General features: G+C 42.9%; 1 protein-coding gene across 1 annotated transcript; it reads left to right on the plus strand.

Annotated features, from left to right (window-relative positions):
* Positions 1-568: 568 nt before the first annotated feature.
* On the plus strand, positions 569-15,528 carry LOC149304290 (polyunsaturated fatty acid lipoxygenase ALOX15B-like). The gene is made up of 11 exons (XM_089479626.1): positions 569-633; positions 2,118-2,221; positions 2,947-3,119; positions 3,573-3,716; positions 4,883-5,086; positions 7,622-7,708; positions 8,101-8,270; positions 8,881-9,002; positions 10,382-10,482; positions 13,246-13,416; positions 15,349-15,528. The coding sequence occupies exons 1-11, from the start codon at positions 569-571 to the stop codon at positions 15,526-15,528; spliced, it is 1,521 nt and encodes a 506-aa protein (XP_089335752.1).
* The last annotated feature ends 775 nt before the right edge of the window (positions 15,529-16,303 follow it).

A 16,303-nucleotide genomic window follows, 5' to 3' on the forward strand; every position in this document is an offset into this window, starting at 1 on the left:
GTTCTCATCCGGTAGGGACAGTCCCTAATAATCTTCTGCCAGCAGCTGATTCTAAAATGTCAGTTTCTGTCTTCTCTTCCCATTTCTTCCCTTCCTCCTTAGCTTACTCCTGTCGCTGCAAACTGAGTTTAAAGATTTATGTGGGGTTTTTTTGGGCTATGTGGCCCGAAAAACCCACAAAAAACTATGGATGCCAGCCATGAAAGCCTTCGACTTCACATGAGTTTAAAGTGCAAGAATCATTTGCATACATTTAGCATCATGGGGGCAGAGTTTAAGAAGGGCTGGAATCTCATCCTTCCCAGTTGGCCCAGGCAAAAGCAAACTGCAGCAGCCTCCCTTAGCTTGTCTGTTTTTCCTCATTGATAATATTTGCTGCAATAGACCATATTGTGACATTGCTCAGCCACATGTGCTCTAGTTTTCATCTGTGAAATATTGGAAAGTATATAAAAATATTACCCAGTTCTGATTTTCCCAGCCAATCTCTCTCTTTATTTCTGTGCCTAGGTGGAAGGAATACCTCCCAGGAATTCCATGGTGCGCTGATATAGACACAGTCAACTCCATGGAGTACAACATCCAGTATTCGTTCCCCAAATCCACAGCCTTTTTTGGGCGTGGGACAGCTGCGTAAGTATTTGACACCATACAACTAGCCAAGTTTCCATTGGCTACATCTGCATTGCAGAAATAATCCGGTATGATACCAAAGCTTTGCTCTGGTGCCACCACAAACTACAATTCCCAGAATTCCATAGCAGTTCAAGTGGTGGAAAAGTACTGGGATGTATGGGCTACAGCTCCCCAAACCCCTTAGCCTAGCATGGCAGAGGCTGCAGCCACACTGCAGGAATAACCTGGTTTATATCTGTTGTGTGGATGCAGCCTCTGCCATGTGAAGCTAGGGGGTTTGGGGAGCTGTAGCCCAAACTTCCTAGTACTTCTCCAACATTGATATATCGGTCTGGCTCAGTCCCTTTTGCAAGGGCGGTGTTTCTTATCATGCCGACACAGTTAGCATTTTTATCGTCCATATCTTTATTAACTGCCTCTGCATGTTCCGCAGCTGAACCTTGGCATGAAAAATGCATTCCAGTATTCTCTCTGGAGTTCCTGGTTTCAAAAAACCAGGAAGAAGTTGCAAATGGATTGGGGCCAAACTATCTCAGGCTTCTGTATGAGCTTCTGTGTGAGTCTACCCATGTTTTGCATTCACCATCTGAAGCCCTGTTTTATGCCTTGCCACCAAATGGGACTAGTCAGTGGGGACACAAGGCAGAGGCTTTTCGGTGCTGGCTCCCATGTGTGGGATTTTCTTCCCAGTATGATTGAATTGGGTCTCTCATTGCCCCAGAGGCAGGACACCTGCTTTCCCATGCAAATAACCCCAAATGCAGTTGTGAAAGCTACTACAGTTGTGAAAAGGATGCTCTTGGCTCAAGATCTGTGAAGGCTGCCATCACCCAAAGAAAGCAACACTTGGTTACATGGGCTGAACTAATGATTCTACATAAGCCAAGGATGGACAACGTGCAGCCTTCCAGATGTTGCTGGACTGAAACTCCCATTAGCCATAACCAACAGAGCCAGGGTGACCAGATGCCATAACTGCAAAGGAGGACAAGGCATCACAAAATATGGGACATTCATGAAAAACGTAGGACACGACCAAGTAAACTAAAAAACACTTATACTGTATAAATATAAATTCATGCTTCTTCGTCCTGCTCCAAATGGAGGACCTTTTGGAATTCCTCCTGGACAGAAGGCTGAAATGCAGGACATGTCCCGGAAAAGGAGGATGTTGGGTTACCCTGAACATAGCTTAAGTTAAGGAATGCTGGGAGCTGCAGTCCAAAAACATAAAAAGGCTCTTCCCTGGTAGAAGTGAGCTTGGAAACATTCCTCTTTTGAACCATAGCTCCCAGAATCCCCAACACTGGAGGTTTCTGGCAGCTGTAGTCCAAAGGAGAATATTTACTTTTACATTTGCATATCAGGAAATTTTATATTTTTATGTATGATGAGTGTAGAAGATCAGAGGCGCCAGATTTTTGTGTGTGTGTCTTTCCAAGATAAATCTAACTCCTCCACCATTCCTTTCTCCCTCACAGGCTTTTTGAGGCCAAATTGAAAGGCTTCCTGGACAAACCTTACTCCTGGGGAAAACTTGAGGACATCCGCAAGGTCTTCTGGTTCTATCACAGCCCCATCTCAGGTCAGTGATGGCCAAGTGATGGTCAGTGATGGTTAATGGTGGCCAAGTGGGATGTTTCCCATTCCCTCCCTCTTCTTCATTATTGGTGTTGTGTGCCTTCAAGTCATTTCCAACTTATGGCGACCCTAAGGGAAACCTATTATGGGGTTTTCTCAGCAGGATTTGTTCAGAGGGAGTTTGCCATGGCTCTCCTCTGAGGCTGAGAGAGTGTGACTTGCCCAAGGTGATCCAGTTGGGTTTACATGATCAAGCAGGGGTTCAAGCCCTGGTCTCCATAGTCATAGTCCAATGCAACCCAGAAATAAATCCATTGACCTCTGTAGCTTTTTCCCTCTGGATTTGCAAGACAGCATTCTGTTTCATAATGTGGGCTTCTCTTAAATGCATGTGCATTCACAATTTTTGCTGGTAATAGTTGCATGGTAACACAACTACTACTACTACTACTACTACTACTAATTTCTTACCCACGTCTCCCCATAGATTGAGGCTGGGGACAACAACAATTAACAAACAGCATCAGTTAAAATGTTAAAATGATAGACTTCATAGGCGGGCAAAGTGAGGCTTATGGATCTATTTTGTGGCCTCATCCTAACAAATGTTAGCTCCCCAAAGGTCGATGTCCATTTTGACGCTGCAACTTCTCATTGCAACCCTCTGCTTGTGATTATTTTGACAAATAGCCTCTTTATGTCTGTCTGTCTCTTTCTTTGCCTCCCCAGAGTATGTGTTTGAGCACTGGAGAGATGACGAATTCTTTGGCTACCAGTTTCTTAACGGAATCAACCCAATTATGATCCAGAAATGCACCAAGATCCCAGAAAACTTCCCTGTCACCGAAGACATGGTGGCTGGGCCTTTGGGAGAGGACACCACCCTCCAAGAGGAGCTCAAGGTAACTTACTCCACCAAGATATGAAAAGCAGCCAAAGGTGCAAGGTAAAGGTAGAAGGAAAATGTACTGTGATTTGCAGGGCAATAGAATAGACCATTGAGAATTTTGCACACTTTCCTTTTGATATTTGGCATCCCAGACCCAAACTATTGTGCAGGAATTATTCCGCAAAGTAAACAGACAATTTTTTACATAAAAAAACCCAATTTTCTCTGCAGAAAATAGGTTTCCTGTGCCGAAAATTGCTCACACACCCCAAATTGAGTTTTTCACTACAGAATAATTCTTGCATGGCATTTTGGAAGGTTCAAACATGAGACAAATCCAGAAAAGGGATTTTCATTTCTTTTTCTCCCTGCAACAGGGAGAAAACCACTTTAATTATTTATCCTTGCAAAATTCCTCATCCTTTCTTCTGATGAACTTTCTTCTGCAACATCTTCTGTTTTACAGAAAGGGACCATTTTCCTAGTAGATTACAAGATCCTGGAAGATATTCCCAACAACATGGTGAATGGGAAAGAGCAATATATCGCTGCCCCTCTGTGTTTGCTCTACCAGAAACCCACCGGAGAAGTCATCCCTCTTGCTATCCAGGTAAGCCAACCAGTATATCCATTTCACAGAGAAGGAAAATTCAAACCAAGCTTAGAAACGTCTACATGACCTTGGCGCCCCCCTCAATTAATGGAAAGCTAAAGAAGACCCTGTCATGATGGGAGTATTCAGGGGGAGGCTGGCATCTGTTGTGAATCCATTCCAGTTATTAGTCTGAACTTTAAATGGGCTTTCCAAGTGGCCAAACTGGGGTGAGAGTTCAGCACCTTGAATGGCTCCAACTCTAGTCTGAGCCAATCCACCAACCCAATGACCAGAAGGCACTAACCATCATCACAATGGTATATGAACTTTTCTCTGATTGTACCTGTAGTCCTTACAGTAGGAATATTTGTCTGTCTGTCTATTCCACCCCCAACAATATATTGTGAACTATTCTTGTTCTTTCAGAAAGTATTGGGGTTGGCCTCATTTTGAATGGGCAGTCAAACCAGGTAAGATGTACAAAAGACCTGCTCCTGTGGAAATGAAAAAAGCTAGAACTGGTTTATTGATGTGGAACCACCCAGCAGCCTGCATATTGGGACCTTTGTTGGAAGCATGATAGCTGAAATGAATGCCTACTTTTCAAAATTTGGACCAGTAATGTTGGTGTGGGCTGGTGTTGTCTCCAATGTTCTTGTCCATACATTACAGTTGGTAATGTATGGACACTGAGGTTTGGTTTCGGGACCCCCCCCCCATGGATATCAAAATCTGTGGATGCTCAAGTCCCATTAAAAACGATCCCATGGTGAAATATTGTCCCTCATATATAATGACAAAATCAATGTTTACACTTAAAATTTATATTATTTTTGAATATTTTCAAGCCATGGATGGTTGAATCCATGGATAAAAAAAATCCATGGATACAGAGGGCTGACTGGATAGTCTCATTTACAAGCCCATGGCTTCTATTTCAGTGGGGTGGCTCCTAATCCAAACTTCAAGGGGGTTATCCAATCTGTGGAGCCCTATCTTCAAATAGGCCAGAGACACTGGACAGCTCCTTTCAAGTTCAGACTAAATCTCAGAATGGATTCAGCATCCCATGGACACATCAGCTCCCTCCCTCTGCTATAAGGGAGCATCTTTAGATTATAAATTATGCCACTCCTGGCTGCAACATCAATCTCTTTGCTTTTTCTAATTCTGCCCCGCAGCTCAGCCAGCAACCGGGCCCCCAAAGCCCCATTTTCCTTCCCACTGATGAAGAATGGATCTGGACCTTAGCCAAGACGTGGGTGCGAAACTCCGAGTTCCACACCCACGAAGTGATTGCCCACCTCCTCCGTGGCCACCTGATGGCTGAAGTCTTCTCCATCTCCACCCTGAGGCAGCTGCCAATGTGCCATCCATTGTACAAGGTGAGTGTCGAATGGGCAGAAGGTGGAACTGGGTTTGCTTTGAGGCAGAATATCATAGCATCATTAGGTTGGAAAAGTCCCGCAAGGGCCATCGAATTTAACCCTCCTACCATGCTGGAATATGCAACTAAAGTGCATATTTGAGCTGGGCATCCAACCTCTGTTTAACAGTCTCCATGAAACAAGAGTCCTTTATTTTCTGATGGACTCTGTCCCACCATCAAACAGCTGTTTTCTTTCTACTGTTAGGTGAACTCTCATTGCATGTAGTTTGAACCCATTGGTTTAGGCCCTAGGGCTGCATCTACACTGTAAAAATAATGCAGTTTGACACCACTTTAGGAGGAGGAGCGGGAAACCAGGACATTTTAAAAACAGCTGGGGAAGTTGGAAGATGGAGGATTAACTAGGGCTGTCCAATCTGTGTTTGCTCCACCAGAAACCCAGGGATTACCATCCATAGGGACAACTGAATAGTATGCTTTTGGGATACTTTTGCTATGTATTCCTCCACGGCAGAAAGTTGAACTAGTAGGCAGTCCTTTCGGCCAACTCTTTATCATTTCATTGATTCATTGATTCAACAGGTTGCAAGATGTGTAAAGCAACAAAACCCAGGATTCCATAGGATAAAGCTATCCTATGGAATCTTGGGTTTTGCAGCATTACAAAGTCTTAAGCCTTCACTGCCAAAGAGGGCTGGTGCTTCACCAAACTACAAATCCCAGGATGCTGTAGGATAGAGCCATAGCCGTTAAAATGGTGTCAAACTGCATTATTTCTACAGCCTGATGCCTCTAGAGCACAAGAAAAGAAGCTCATCCCATCATTTAGCTGACAAATATTTAAAGACAGATATCAGGTCACCTCTCCGTCTTCTCTTCTTCAAGCTGAACATACTGAACTCCTGCAGTTGTTCCTCTGAAAGCTTGGTTTCCAGACTTTTGATTGTCTAAGTTGCCCTTGATTGTCATCAAAAGCCTTCATATAAAAAGGCCTTTGTTTGCCAATGGAAGGAGAGTGGGGAGAGGACCAACCCAGTCTCCTGTGGCAGAGAGTTCCACAGTCCAGCTTCAAAGAGGGCTTTCTTCCAGTCTCTTCATTAAACATACTTATGAAGCTGGTGGGACCAAGAGATAGCTCTTTCCTCCTAGGACATTAAGACCTGGGTTTGATTCCCACCTTGGCCATGAAGCCTACTGGGTGACCATAAGCAAGTCACACTCTCTCAGCCTCAGGCAAAGGCAGTGGCAAACCTCCTCTGCACAAATCCTGCCAAGAAAACCTTAGGGTCACCATAAGTCAGAAACAATTTGAAGGCAAACAACCACCACCACCAAGGCTCCTGCAGTAAGATAGTGCAGCCTCTTGGCATACAAATCCTGGCTCCTCTGCCTTGTAATGAGATCTTGAAGAATGGCAATGCAAACTCCTGGGAGGCAAGTGTGCTGACCTGTGGGCACTTCCAAACTCTCCTTGCTTGCAGGTGGCCAGCAGCTGGTTCTTGCTCTATGGGTGGTTGGCAGGTGTGCCCACGTCCAGTGAGATGGCACACATAATTGCCAAGACAGGACTCCAGGCAGCTGTTGGCAGCTGTGAACCTGTCCAGATATGCCCAACTGAATGGCAACTGCCCAGGAAGACTCCAAAGTATGCTACAAAGGCTCCCTAGAGGGCATTTGGAGACTGTTTTGGTGGGAATGGGTGTGGTGGGAATATGGCCTGCCAAGGATTTTGGGGGGTTAATGTGACCCCTACCCTCCCACAGTGGTCCACTCCTGCATTGAACAGATGTGGGCTGTGGGAATAAGAAAAATGTTGAATACCAAGTCAGAGTTTTTGTCTACCTTGCTTGGTTTTTCCTGCTCTGATAGGCAGTGGGTCTCAGGCAGAAAACAGTCCTTCTTTTCCATCATCTGCTTATCTTTTTAACTGGAGATAACCAATTTGAATCTCGGTCCAAAGCTTGGAAATGATTGGTTGAAAATGACTATCTTACCTCTGGCCAGTTTAAAAGATTCTCAAGGATTTTTCCCTCCAAGGCGTTATTTAAATCATTATATTTGGCATTAGATATGTGATGAATCAGTTCCAGAACTTGAAAGAACTTGAAAGAAGGGATCCAAGGTGCTGTTCCAAAATTGGGTAGTTTTTAATCATGAATTTTAAACATAAATTTGATATTTAATTATTGTCCTATATATTGTAATATAAACATTGCATAGAGATGTACTTAATATATGTATTTTATGTCATGATTGTGTTTTAACAATGCTGTAACCCACCTTGAGCTGTGAGGAGAGGTGGGTAAGAAATAATAATAATAATAATAATAATAATAATAATAATAATAATAATATAGGTTTAGCACTTTGGATAGCTCCTTTAAGTTCAATCTAAAACCCAGAATAGAGTCACCGTTACAGTGAGTACAGCAGGTTACAGTGAGTGACATTGCTTCCAACATGTTACTTCCAAATTCAGCGATATACTGGGATGTGCCTCCAGCCTCATGTCGGTTTCTGTTTTTCCCAGCTTCTGATTCCTCACCTCCGTTATTCCATCCATATCAATGTATTGGCGAGGACTTTCCTCATCTGCCAGGGAGGGACCTTCGATAAGGTGAGTAAGTGGGACCCTCGTGTTATATCATGGGAAGGATGCTGGGAATCTATTCCGGATTGCCTTCCTCCACCCAGGACCTCAGGGCAAAGGGTTTGTGAGTTCACACATACACTGGAAAGTGGGACTCTGCACTGTAAAAATAAAACAGTTTGACACTGTTTTAACTGCCATGACTCCATGCTATGGACGCCTGGGATTTGTAGTTTATTGTGACCTCAGAGCACTCTGGCAGAGAAGTTACATATCTCACAGACCTACAAATCCCGGAATTTCTTTGCATGGAGCTATGGCGGTTAAAGCTCTGTCAAACTGTGTTAACTCTGCACTGCAGATGCAGCCTAAGGAGACCAATACTTGAAAATGAAAGTGTCCATTCTTCCCCGTTGCAGGCCATAGCAACTGGGCGGAAAGGATTAGCTGTGCTCCTCAAAAAGGCCCTGGAAACCCTGACCTACACCCAGCTTTGCCTTCCCGATGACATCGAGGCCCGAGGAGTCGGCTCTCTTCTCAATTACCTCTACAGGGATGATGGGATGAAAATCTGGGATGCCATTGAGAGGTGAGGGAAAGAGGATTGGTTGGAAGATGTTGAATCAGTGAATGACAAAGAGTTGGAAGGGACCAAAAGGACTGCCTAATCCAGCCCTCTGCCACATGGAGGAATATGTAGCTAAAGTGTCTCAAAAGGATACTATCCAATTGTCCCTATTAGGATGGGATAGCCCTAGTTAATCCTTTGCCTTCCAATTTTCCCAGTTACTTTTAAAATGTCCTGGTTTCCCCTCTCCTCCTCCTACTTTATGCTTGCTTAAATTGCTGCAAGCTCAGTTCAAATTGCAAAAGTAGTTTGCATGCAGTTAACTTAGCAAAAGGGAGAACAGAGGAAGGGGCAGAGTCTTGCCTTTCTTAAGCTCAGTACTGTACCTACTGTAAATTCCAGGGTTTCTCTGCTTAAAACAGTATTTCTCTGTGTGGTCTTCCTCATTTTGTCCTCTTGTTGCCTGGCCACATCCCATTGAGCACACTGGGCAGAATTTGTTCAGAGGGGGTTTGCCCTTGCCTTTTCCTATGACTGAGAGCATGTGGCACCTTGTAGTTTATTCTTTTGTAAAGAATTAGTTGATGGAAAAGGCCTGACCCAGACCTGACATCTTTCTCCTTCTCCGCAGCTTTGTCTCTGGCATTGTTGAACTCTATTACCAAAACAATTTAGCGGTCCAGAGGGATTATGAGTTGCAGGCGTGGATTTGTGATATTTTCACAAAGGGTTTCTTGGCCAGACGGTCATCAGGTAATTCAAGAAAGAAAATATTTTCTTCCCTCACCAACTATTGTATGTAACTTGGGGGTAACTCATTATAAATAATGAGTCACCTGTCATTACAAATAATCAGTCACATTTCATTACAAATAATGAGTTACTTGTCATTCATTCATTCATTCATTCATTTTCTCCAATAACCCTAAGGGAAACTACAGTCTATTAGCATTTCTAACTTAAGGAGGGGGGATAACTTCACTTAAAACAGGTAACTCATTCCAAATAATGAGTAACTCAGGTTACTTGTCATTAATTCTTTTCTCCAATAACAAAGACATAACTACATTCTATTAGTGTTTCTAATGGGAGGTACAGTACGAACAATGAGATGCTTGTCATTCATTCTTCACCTCAATAATAAAGGCATAACTGCTTTATATTAGCATTTCTAACTTTGGGGGGGAGATAACTTCATTCCCTTTGCAGGTGGCTGCTGGCTCCTAATGTCAATGGAGCAGGGACTCCGCTCTGGGTTTTAGTGTATACTGTAAAAAAGGTACCCAAAGTGTTGAACCTGTTTAGAGAAGAGGCTTGAGCGACTTGGATAGTTCATTTAAGTCTGATCTTTAAAGAGTGGATTCACCACTCTACTATCACCACTGTCACTAGTCTTCGCAGTTAACTGTAACTCTTTTAAAGTAACTTTTTAAGTTATAGGGGGTGCTCCCTCACCAAATGTCGGAGAAGGGCTACCCCATTGTTCAAGCATTGACTCTTGCTCTCTTGTGAACGTTGAGGCAGCAATGAAATAGACAGAAGGAGAGTATTTTGTGCAAGCCAGCAGCTTGTAGCATCCAGATATTTGCAAAAGTAACTAGAGCCTAGAAAAGTTACTTTTTGCTATGACTCCTGGAACCTCCTGGCCCAACCAGCATGGCCACTAAAGATTCCGGGACTTGTAGTCCAAAGGGTAATTTCTCCAAGGTTGGTGTACACTTGGCCCTCTGCATTTGCAGCTTTGATTATTTGCGGTTTTGATTCATATGTTCTCTGTAGGAATCTTTAAGTCCTCCAGTGCAACTCTGCTGGATGTTGACCATAGAGTTGTGCTGGAGACCCTAGAGGTTCCAAGAGAAAACAGTTCTGTAGGCATTTGTAGGTCCTCCAGTGTGATTCTGTGATCAACTTCTGGCAGATGTTGACCGTAGAGTTGCGCTGGAGGACCTGGTGATTCCTAGAGAGGTGTTCTCTTAGGTTAAAAGAATAGAGTTTTTTTTATCTGCGGTTTTTCCATATTCACAGGGGTCCTTCACCCCTAACCCCAACAAATGTAAATTATTCCACCTTTGCAACAATCTTCAACTTGAAATGTGACATGCTTTATAAATGACTCTCTTCTTTCCCTACAGGTATCCCATCTTCTATCCGTTCTGTCCAAGAACTTATCAAGTTCCTGACCATGGTGATCTTCACTTGCTCAGCTTATCATGCTGCGGTAAACAGCGGCCAGGTATGCGATCCTATTGCCAGAGAAGGGAGAATGTCTCTGTGCATTTCATCATCACTTTTCTCCCCAGAGTCTCTTGGAGGAATGATTAAACAAAGAAGTCTTTGCAAACAAAGCACGCCTTTTCCTCAAAGCAGATGTCGATAAGGCCAAAGTATTTAGGCCCCTGGTCAGCAACTAGATTTCCAGGTTTGCAGTTGATGTGAAGATGAGGGATGCTCTTTCACCTAATCTCTTTGCAAGCAGGACAAACCTGTAGGTCTCTATAGCCCTCGCTTGGCTTTTATGGGGACAGGTTTCAAAACCAAGATTGCAAATGCAAGGGTAAACATTGCAAACATTTGCTTTTAAAAACAGGTAGTTTAAAGGCACTCCAGATATATCTCATATGGGATCTTGCATCAGCTTTTCCCGTACAGTTCTCTTGCACGGTTAGTCTAGTTGGCCCTGTCCTTGTTCCCTTTTAGCCGGCATGAAGATGTTCTTATTCAGGCAGGCCTTTGAGATTTAAGTGATGTCTCAGAAGCACAGGTGAATAATTCAAAAATAATTTATTAAACAGGAGCTCCACATAAAGTTGAAGATTACTTATTTAAGACATCATAAGGTAACTCTACACTGTGAAAAGCATGCAGTCTGATACCACTTTAATGCCCATGGCTCCATCCTACAGAATCCTGAGACTTGTAGTTTTGTAAGGCACCAGCACTCTTTGGCAGAGAAGGCTAAAGACTTTGTAAAACTACACATCCCAGGATTCCATAGGATAGCACTACAGCATGTGGTGTCAAACTACATTATTTCTCCAGTGTAGATGCACCCTACATCTTGACTAACCTTAAACAATTAACTGTCATCCACATGTCTCTTTTCCATTTTCTTAACTTTCTCACTCCTCATCCTGACTAACTGACATGAGCCTAACTAATGTCTCTGACCCTAACTCAAATAGGTCTCTAACTCATATTCCAAGCTCCCCAAAACTTCAGTTCCCATCATCGACTGACCCATCTCCCTCATTCTCTGACTCTAACTCCTCCACCATCTCTAACTCATATTTCCTAAGCTCCCCGGGATTCCTTCCTGCTGGTCTCCCAACCCTGCTTAATATCTTGAAATCAGACATATCTGGGTATATGTTTGTATAGTTGTATCTCTGCCCAGCCCTGCAAGGTAGGACATGCTACCTTTGTTTATACTCCAGCAGGACCATTTCTGATGTCTAATTAATGATAACTGTATGCAGAGGTTGCAAGAGTTTTGTACTAATGTGTACCAAAGGTATAGATGTGTCATATTCATTTTTTTTAAATGTACGCATGCTTGCTTTGATAAAAGCACGCTCAGGCACATTCTTGACATGCATGCATTTTTTGCTGTGTGCCCTTTTGACATTAGGTTTGGGGCAATTTTCCCCTTCCAAAACACACTGAAAACTCCACAAACACATGGGTTCCTGAGTCTAGATATGCTCACTTTCACTAGAAATCTCAGGATGTGTCAAAATGGATAATTTCATAGAAATGAAAATGCAATACCTTTTCTCCCTTCCTAATGCAGATATATCCAATACTTTCTTGGGAAAGTTACCTGTTTGGATGACAGTTCCCCAAATCCCCTGCCTGGTATGGCCCTGATACGGCCTAATCCTACAGTTTAGGACTGTGTAAAGTAGACCTATTGAAATAATGGATTTACCTATGTATTGATTGACCAGTCAGCAATTGAATCAATAGATCTACTTTAGTTAAGACTAACCAACCGGATGCTGGAAATTTTTAAAATACATTGGCTGGAATTTAGCATAGAACTTAAGGTCGTTGTAAGAGGAGTTACATGTGTAGTGAATAGAATTGAGCCGTTCCTTTAGGGACTGCTGTGATGTTGCAACATATGGGCGTTTGTGGTGCATTCATACCAATGATCGGGTTGTTCCCACTTAAGATTTGAAACGATTTAAAATACAACGTTTTTAATAAAATCGATTCAAAATAACACTGTTCTTATCATACCAATCCACCATGGTCTTGATATGCAATAGGCACTGGGGCACATTGGGGCGCTCTTGAGGTCTGCCCAGAAACCATCTAGGAAGGGCTAGAGTGCAACAGGAGTATGCCATTCAAAGATATAGCCATGTTAGATGTAGAGAGATCTTGTAGCACCTTTGAGACTAACTGAAAGAAAGAAGTTGGCAGCATGAGCTTGCATAGACTTCAGTCCAAATCCAAATGCATCTGAGGAAGTAGACAGAAGTCTAGGAAAGCCCATGCTGCCAATTTCTTTCTGTCAGTTAGTGTCAAAGGTGCTACAGGATCTCTCTACATAAGGAATATTCCATGTGCATTAGAAATGCATGACAGACACCACGTGTCCCAGTGCATCAGAATTGTCCCATGTACGTCAGAACTGTCCCACGTGCATTAGAAATGTATGCCAGACATCAGAAGTGTCCCATGGGCATCAGACGTGCCTGACAGACATCACATGTGCCCAGTGCACATTGCAAGTGGCCATTGAGTATGAGAAGTTTCCAGTGTGCACCACAAGTGCCTAAGGCTCATCAGAACCACCCAAAGCACTTTGGAATCCTCTTGCCTTTGCCCAAATGCAATTCGCTAACAGAGTTTTGTTGCATTTCTGCAATGTAGCTACGGATTTGCAGAGATATGAAGTGCAGGCTGTGATGCAGAATCTTGGCCATTGACTTTATTGAAAAATGTTTAACATTCATTTGCATTTTCTGCTCTTTTCTCTGGATGGCAGTTTGAACTGGGGGCCTTCATGCCCAACCTGCCTTCGTCCATGAGGAAACCCCCGCCCCAAGTGAAAGCCCCTGTGACTTTGGAGGAGTTCCTAGACACCATCCCCGAGATGAACACCACCAGCCAGGTCCTCTCCGTCCTCTGGGTCCTGAGGAATGAGGAGTTTGACATGGTGAGGAGAAGAAGAGTGATGCTCTGCCATTGGAGGCGGGGAAACTTTCTCAGCACGGAAGGGGGAGAAGCAAGTCTTATCAGTTTTAGCAATAACTATTATGACAAAAAAAAAAAAAAAACAACAACCCATAGAGTCAACTGCTACGCATGATTCAAAAGGCAGAATTCAGACCTCTTTGCTCTCCACATCTTGGAGTAGCAAAGGCAAGACCAATATGTTCATAAACCAGCCTTGTGTGAGATCTGCTTCCAGTTTGTCTTTTTCCCTGCGCACTAAGATTCAGAGCTTAGGGGGCAAAAACCCTTTTTAACTTTATGGGTGCATCTGCACTGCAGAATTAATGCAGTCTGACACCTCTCAATGCTATCAAATTCTGGGATTTGTAGCTTTGTGAGATATTTAGACTATCCTGCCTGAGAATTCTGGTGCCGCAACCAACTACAAATCCAAGGATTCCATAGCATGGAGCCATGGCAGTTAAAACAGTGTCAAACTGCATTAATTTTGCAGTGTAGATGCAGTCTACCTCTCAGAATCACCAGCCTTTGGGAGCCCAAGCGAAGGGCTTTTCCATGCTCTGCATGTTTTACCCTTAAGCTCCATTGCCTCAAGTGATTCTTGCCTTCCTAAAATAGTTTCTTCCCTCAGTAGCCTTATAGCTGATACATTCTTTACTAAATTTTGTTCTTGGAGAAAGCAAGAAATAATTTCAGCTATTGTTTTACTGCTGTAAAGAAGTACTGTATTATAAAACTTTGCAGTTTTTGAAGACTATTTGTAGTTCAGGACTTATTCTGCATAAAAAAAATTGCATGTGGTATTATTGCAGCTGAAAGCAGCATTTTGTGTGAAAGGGCAAAAACATTTGCTCCCATTTAAATAATGTTTTTGTGCAGAAATCCTATTTTCCATGCAGAAGATGCTGTGGACTTATTCTACACAAACTTTTGGGGTGTTTATCTGTGGAGAGGGTTTCACGGGAATCTGATAGAAATTCCAGATTGGAATGTAAATCTGCAACTATTCCATTCTCTCATATTAGGACAAATAATGAAGCCATTTTCTCCCTGATGGAGGAGAAAACAAACATTCCTCTGTCGCATTCTCTCTGTATTTGAACACCCCAATGTTTTGCAAAGAATTATTCTGCAGAGAAAGACATGTGTGTGTAGCGGGAGAGAGGTTTCCATACAAAATTTTCTCTGATTGAGAAAACAGGTTTCCTCTGCAGAAAAACTGTTTTCAATGCAGAATATATTTTTTCTACATAGAAACTTGTGTGTTTTTCTCTGCAAAATAATCCCTTGACACTACTTTGTGATGTTTGAACACCAGAAGAAAATTGTGCAAAATACTTACTGGTCTTTTATTCTTCCGGAAACTTGTTTTTCAACCTGGGAATGAATAATTACAAATATTCTTTCCCTCCCAGAGGGGTACAAAAACCTCTCCATGGGGCAGAGCTTCTTCACCACAGCCCCAAAGCCTGGAGAAGGAGCAAGGCTTCCTATTGCTTCTCCTGTGGTTGATCGGTGGTGAGGGTGGCATACTCTGCACATGGGCAGAGACATTCTTGTCTTTTGGAGTACTTCATCATCCCAGAGTTGAACTCTGGGGATCCCAGGTCTGACTCAAACACTATTATTATTATTATTATTATTAACCTTTATTTATGAAGCGCTGTAAATTTACACAGCACTGTACATACAATCTTTTTAATTAGACGGTTCCCTGCCCTCAGGCTTACAATCTAAAAAGACATGACACAGAAGGAGAAGGGAGTGGTGGAGGGAAAGGGTAAGAGGTCCAGCAGTTCCTCTCTACCTCCAAGGCCTGGACCAAGGCAGATGGACTGGAGGGAGGGTTTGGCTTCATAATGGATGGTTCATCATTTTCCAGGGAAAATAACACCTTGTTTTCTCTTTGCAGAAACCACTTGGAGAATACGACGAGGAGCACTTTGTGGAAGAGGAGCCAAAGCAGCTCATCACGGCTTTTCAACAGCGTCTGGCCCACATTTCTGAGGGAATTAGGAAGAGGAACGAGTCCCTAAAATTGCCTTACACCTACCTCTATCCACCCACCATAGAGAATAGCACCACCATATAGGAACCCTGGTTTGAGAGGGCTGCATATGTTTCTGGTCCACAGTGTTCATTCTCCATGCCTCTCCATCCTGTGTTTTCCTTTCAGGGATGGAGACATTTTAATAGCTGGCATGGATGAGAAATTCCATTTAGTCTTTTCAGATAAGGGCTACTGTACATATATACTTGTGCATTGCTTGGAAAAGTATTATAAGTCAACCTCACATGTAAGTTGAGAGCAATTTGATGGATTTTATGGATATGGATATTACCATGGGAGTTTATCACATCGGAGGCTAAGTGTCCAAATCCTGTGCAGAAACGGGATTTAAATCCCGGAAAAAATCCCGCAAAAGTGGGGTCACTTTCAGACAATGTCAGGGGCACTGAGCATTAATCCGATATTAACCTGCACAGAAAGTGGACAAAATCAGCTACTTTTTACTTTCTAGAAAATCCCAAAAGTAAAAAGTGAACGATTTTGTCTACTTTCTGCGCAGGTTAATGTTGGATTAATGTTCAGTGTCCCTGACATTGTCTGAAAGCAATCCCACTTTTGTGGGATTTGTCCACTTTCTGTGCAGGTTGACCCCCTGACGTCGTCTGAAAAAGATCCTGCTTTTGTGGGATTTTCCCAATTTAAATCCAATTTCTATAGTACTTGTGAATTTACATTTGCAAATGAAAGTGGAACTGACAGTTTTGCCCATTCTGACTTAAGAGTAGTCCTCCTGTCATTCAAATTCCTTTAAGATACAGATATCTGGTGTTCAACACAAAATAACCAAAGCCCGGAT

Source organism: Sceloporus occidentalis, unplaced genomic scaffold, assembly GCF_023333645.1.
Source record: "Sceloporus occidentalis isolate IW3139 unplaced genomic scaffold, rSceOcc1.0.p SCAF_14, whole genome shotgun sequence".
Classification (NCBI taxonomy): Eukaryota; Metazoa; Chordata; class Lepidosauria; order Squamata; family Phrynosomatidae; genus Sceloporus; species Sceloporus occidentalis.

Excerpts from the sequence above, each read along its gene's own strand:
- LOC149304290 (XM_089479626.1), top strand. The coding sequence starts at position 569 with ATGGAGTACAACATCCAGTATTCGTTCCCCAAATCCACAGCCTTTTTT. Across the intron at positions 3,120-3,572 it reads CCCTCCAAGAGGAGCTCAAG|AAAGGGACCATTTTCCTAGT; the intron begins GTAACTTACTCC and ends TCTGTTTTACAG. Across the intron at positions 5,087-7,621 it reads TGTGCCATCCATTGTACAAG|CTTCTGATTCCTCACCTCCG; the intron begins GTGAGTGTCGAA and ends TGTTTTTCCCAG.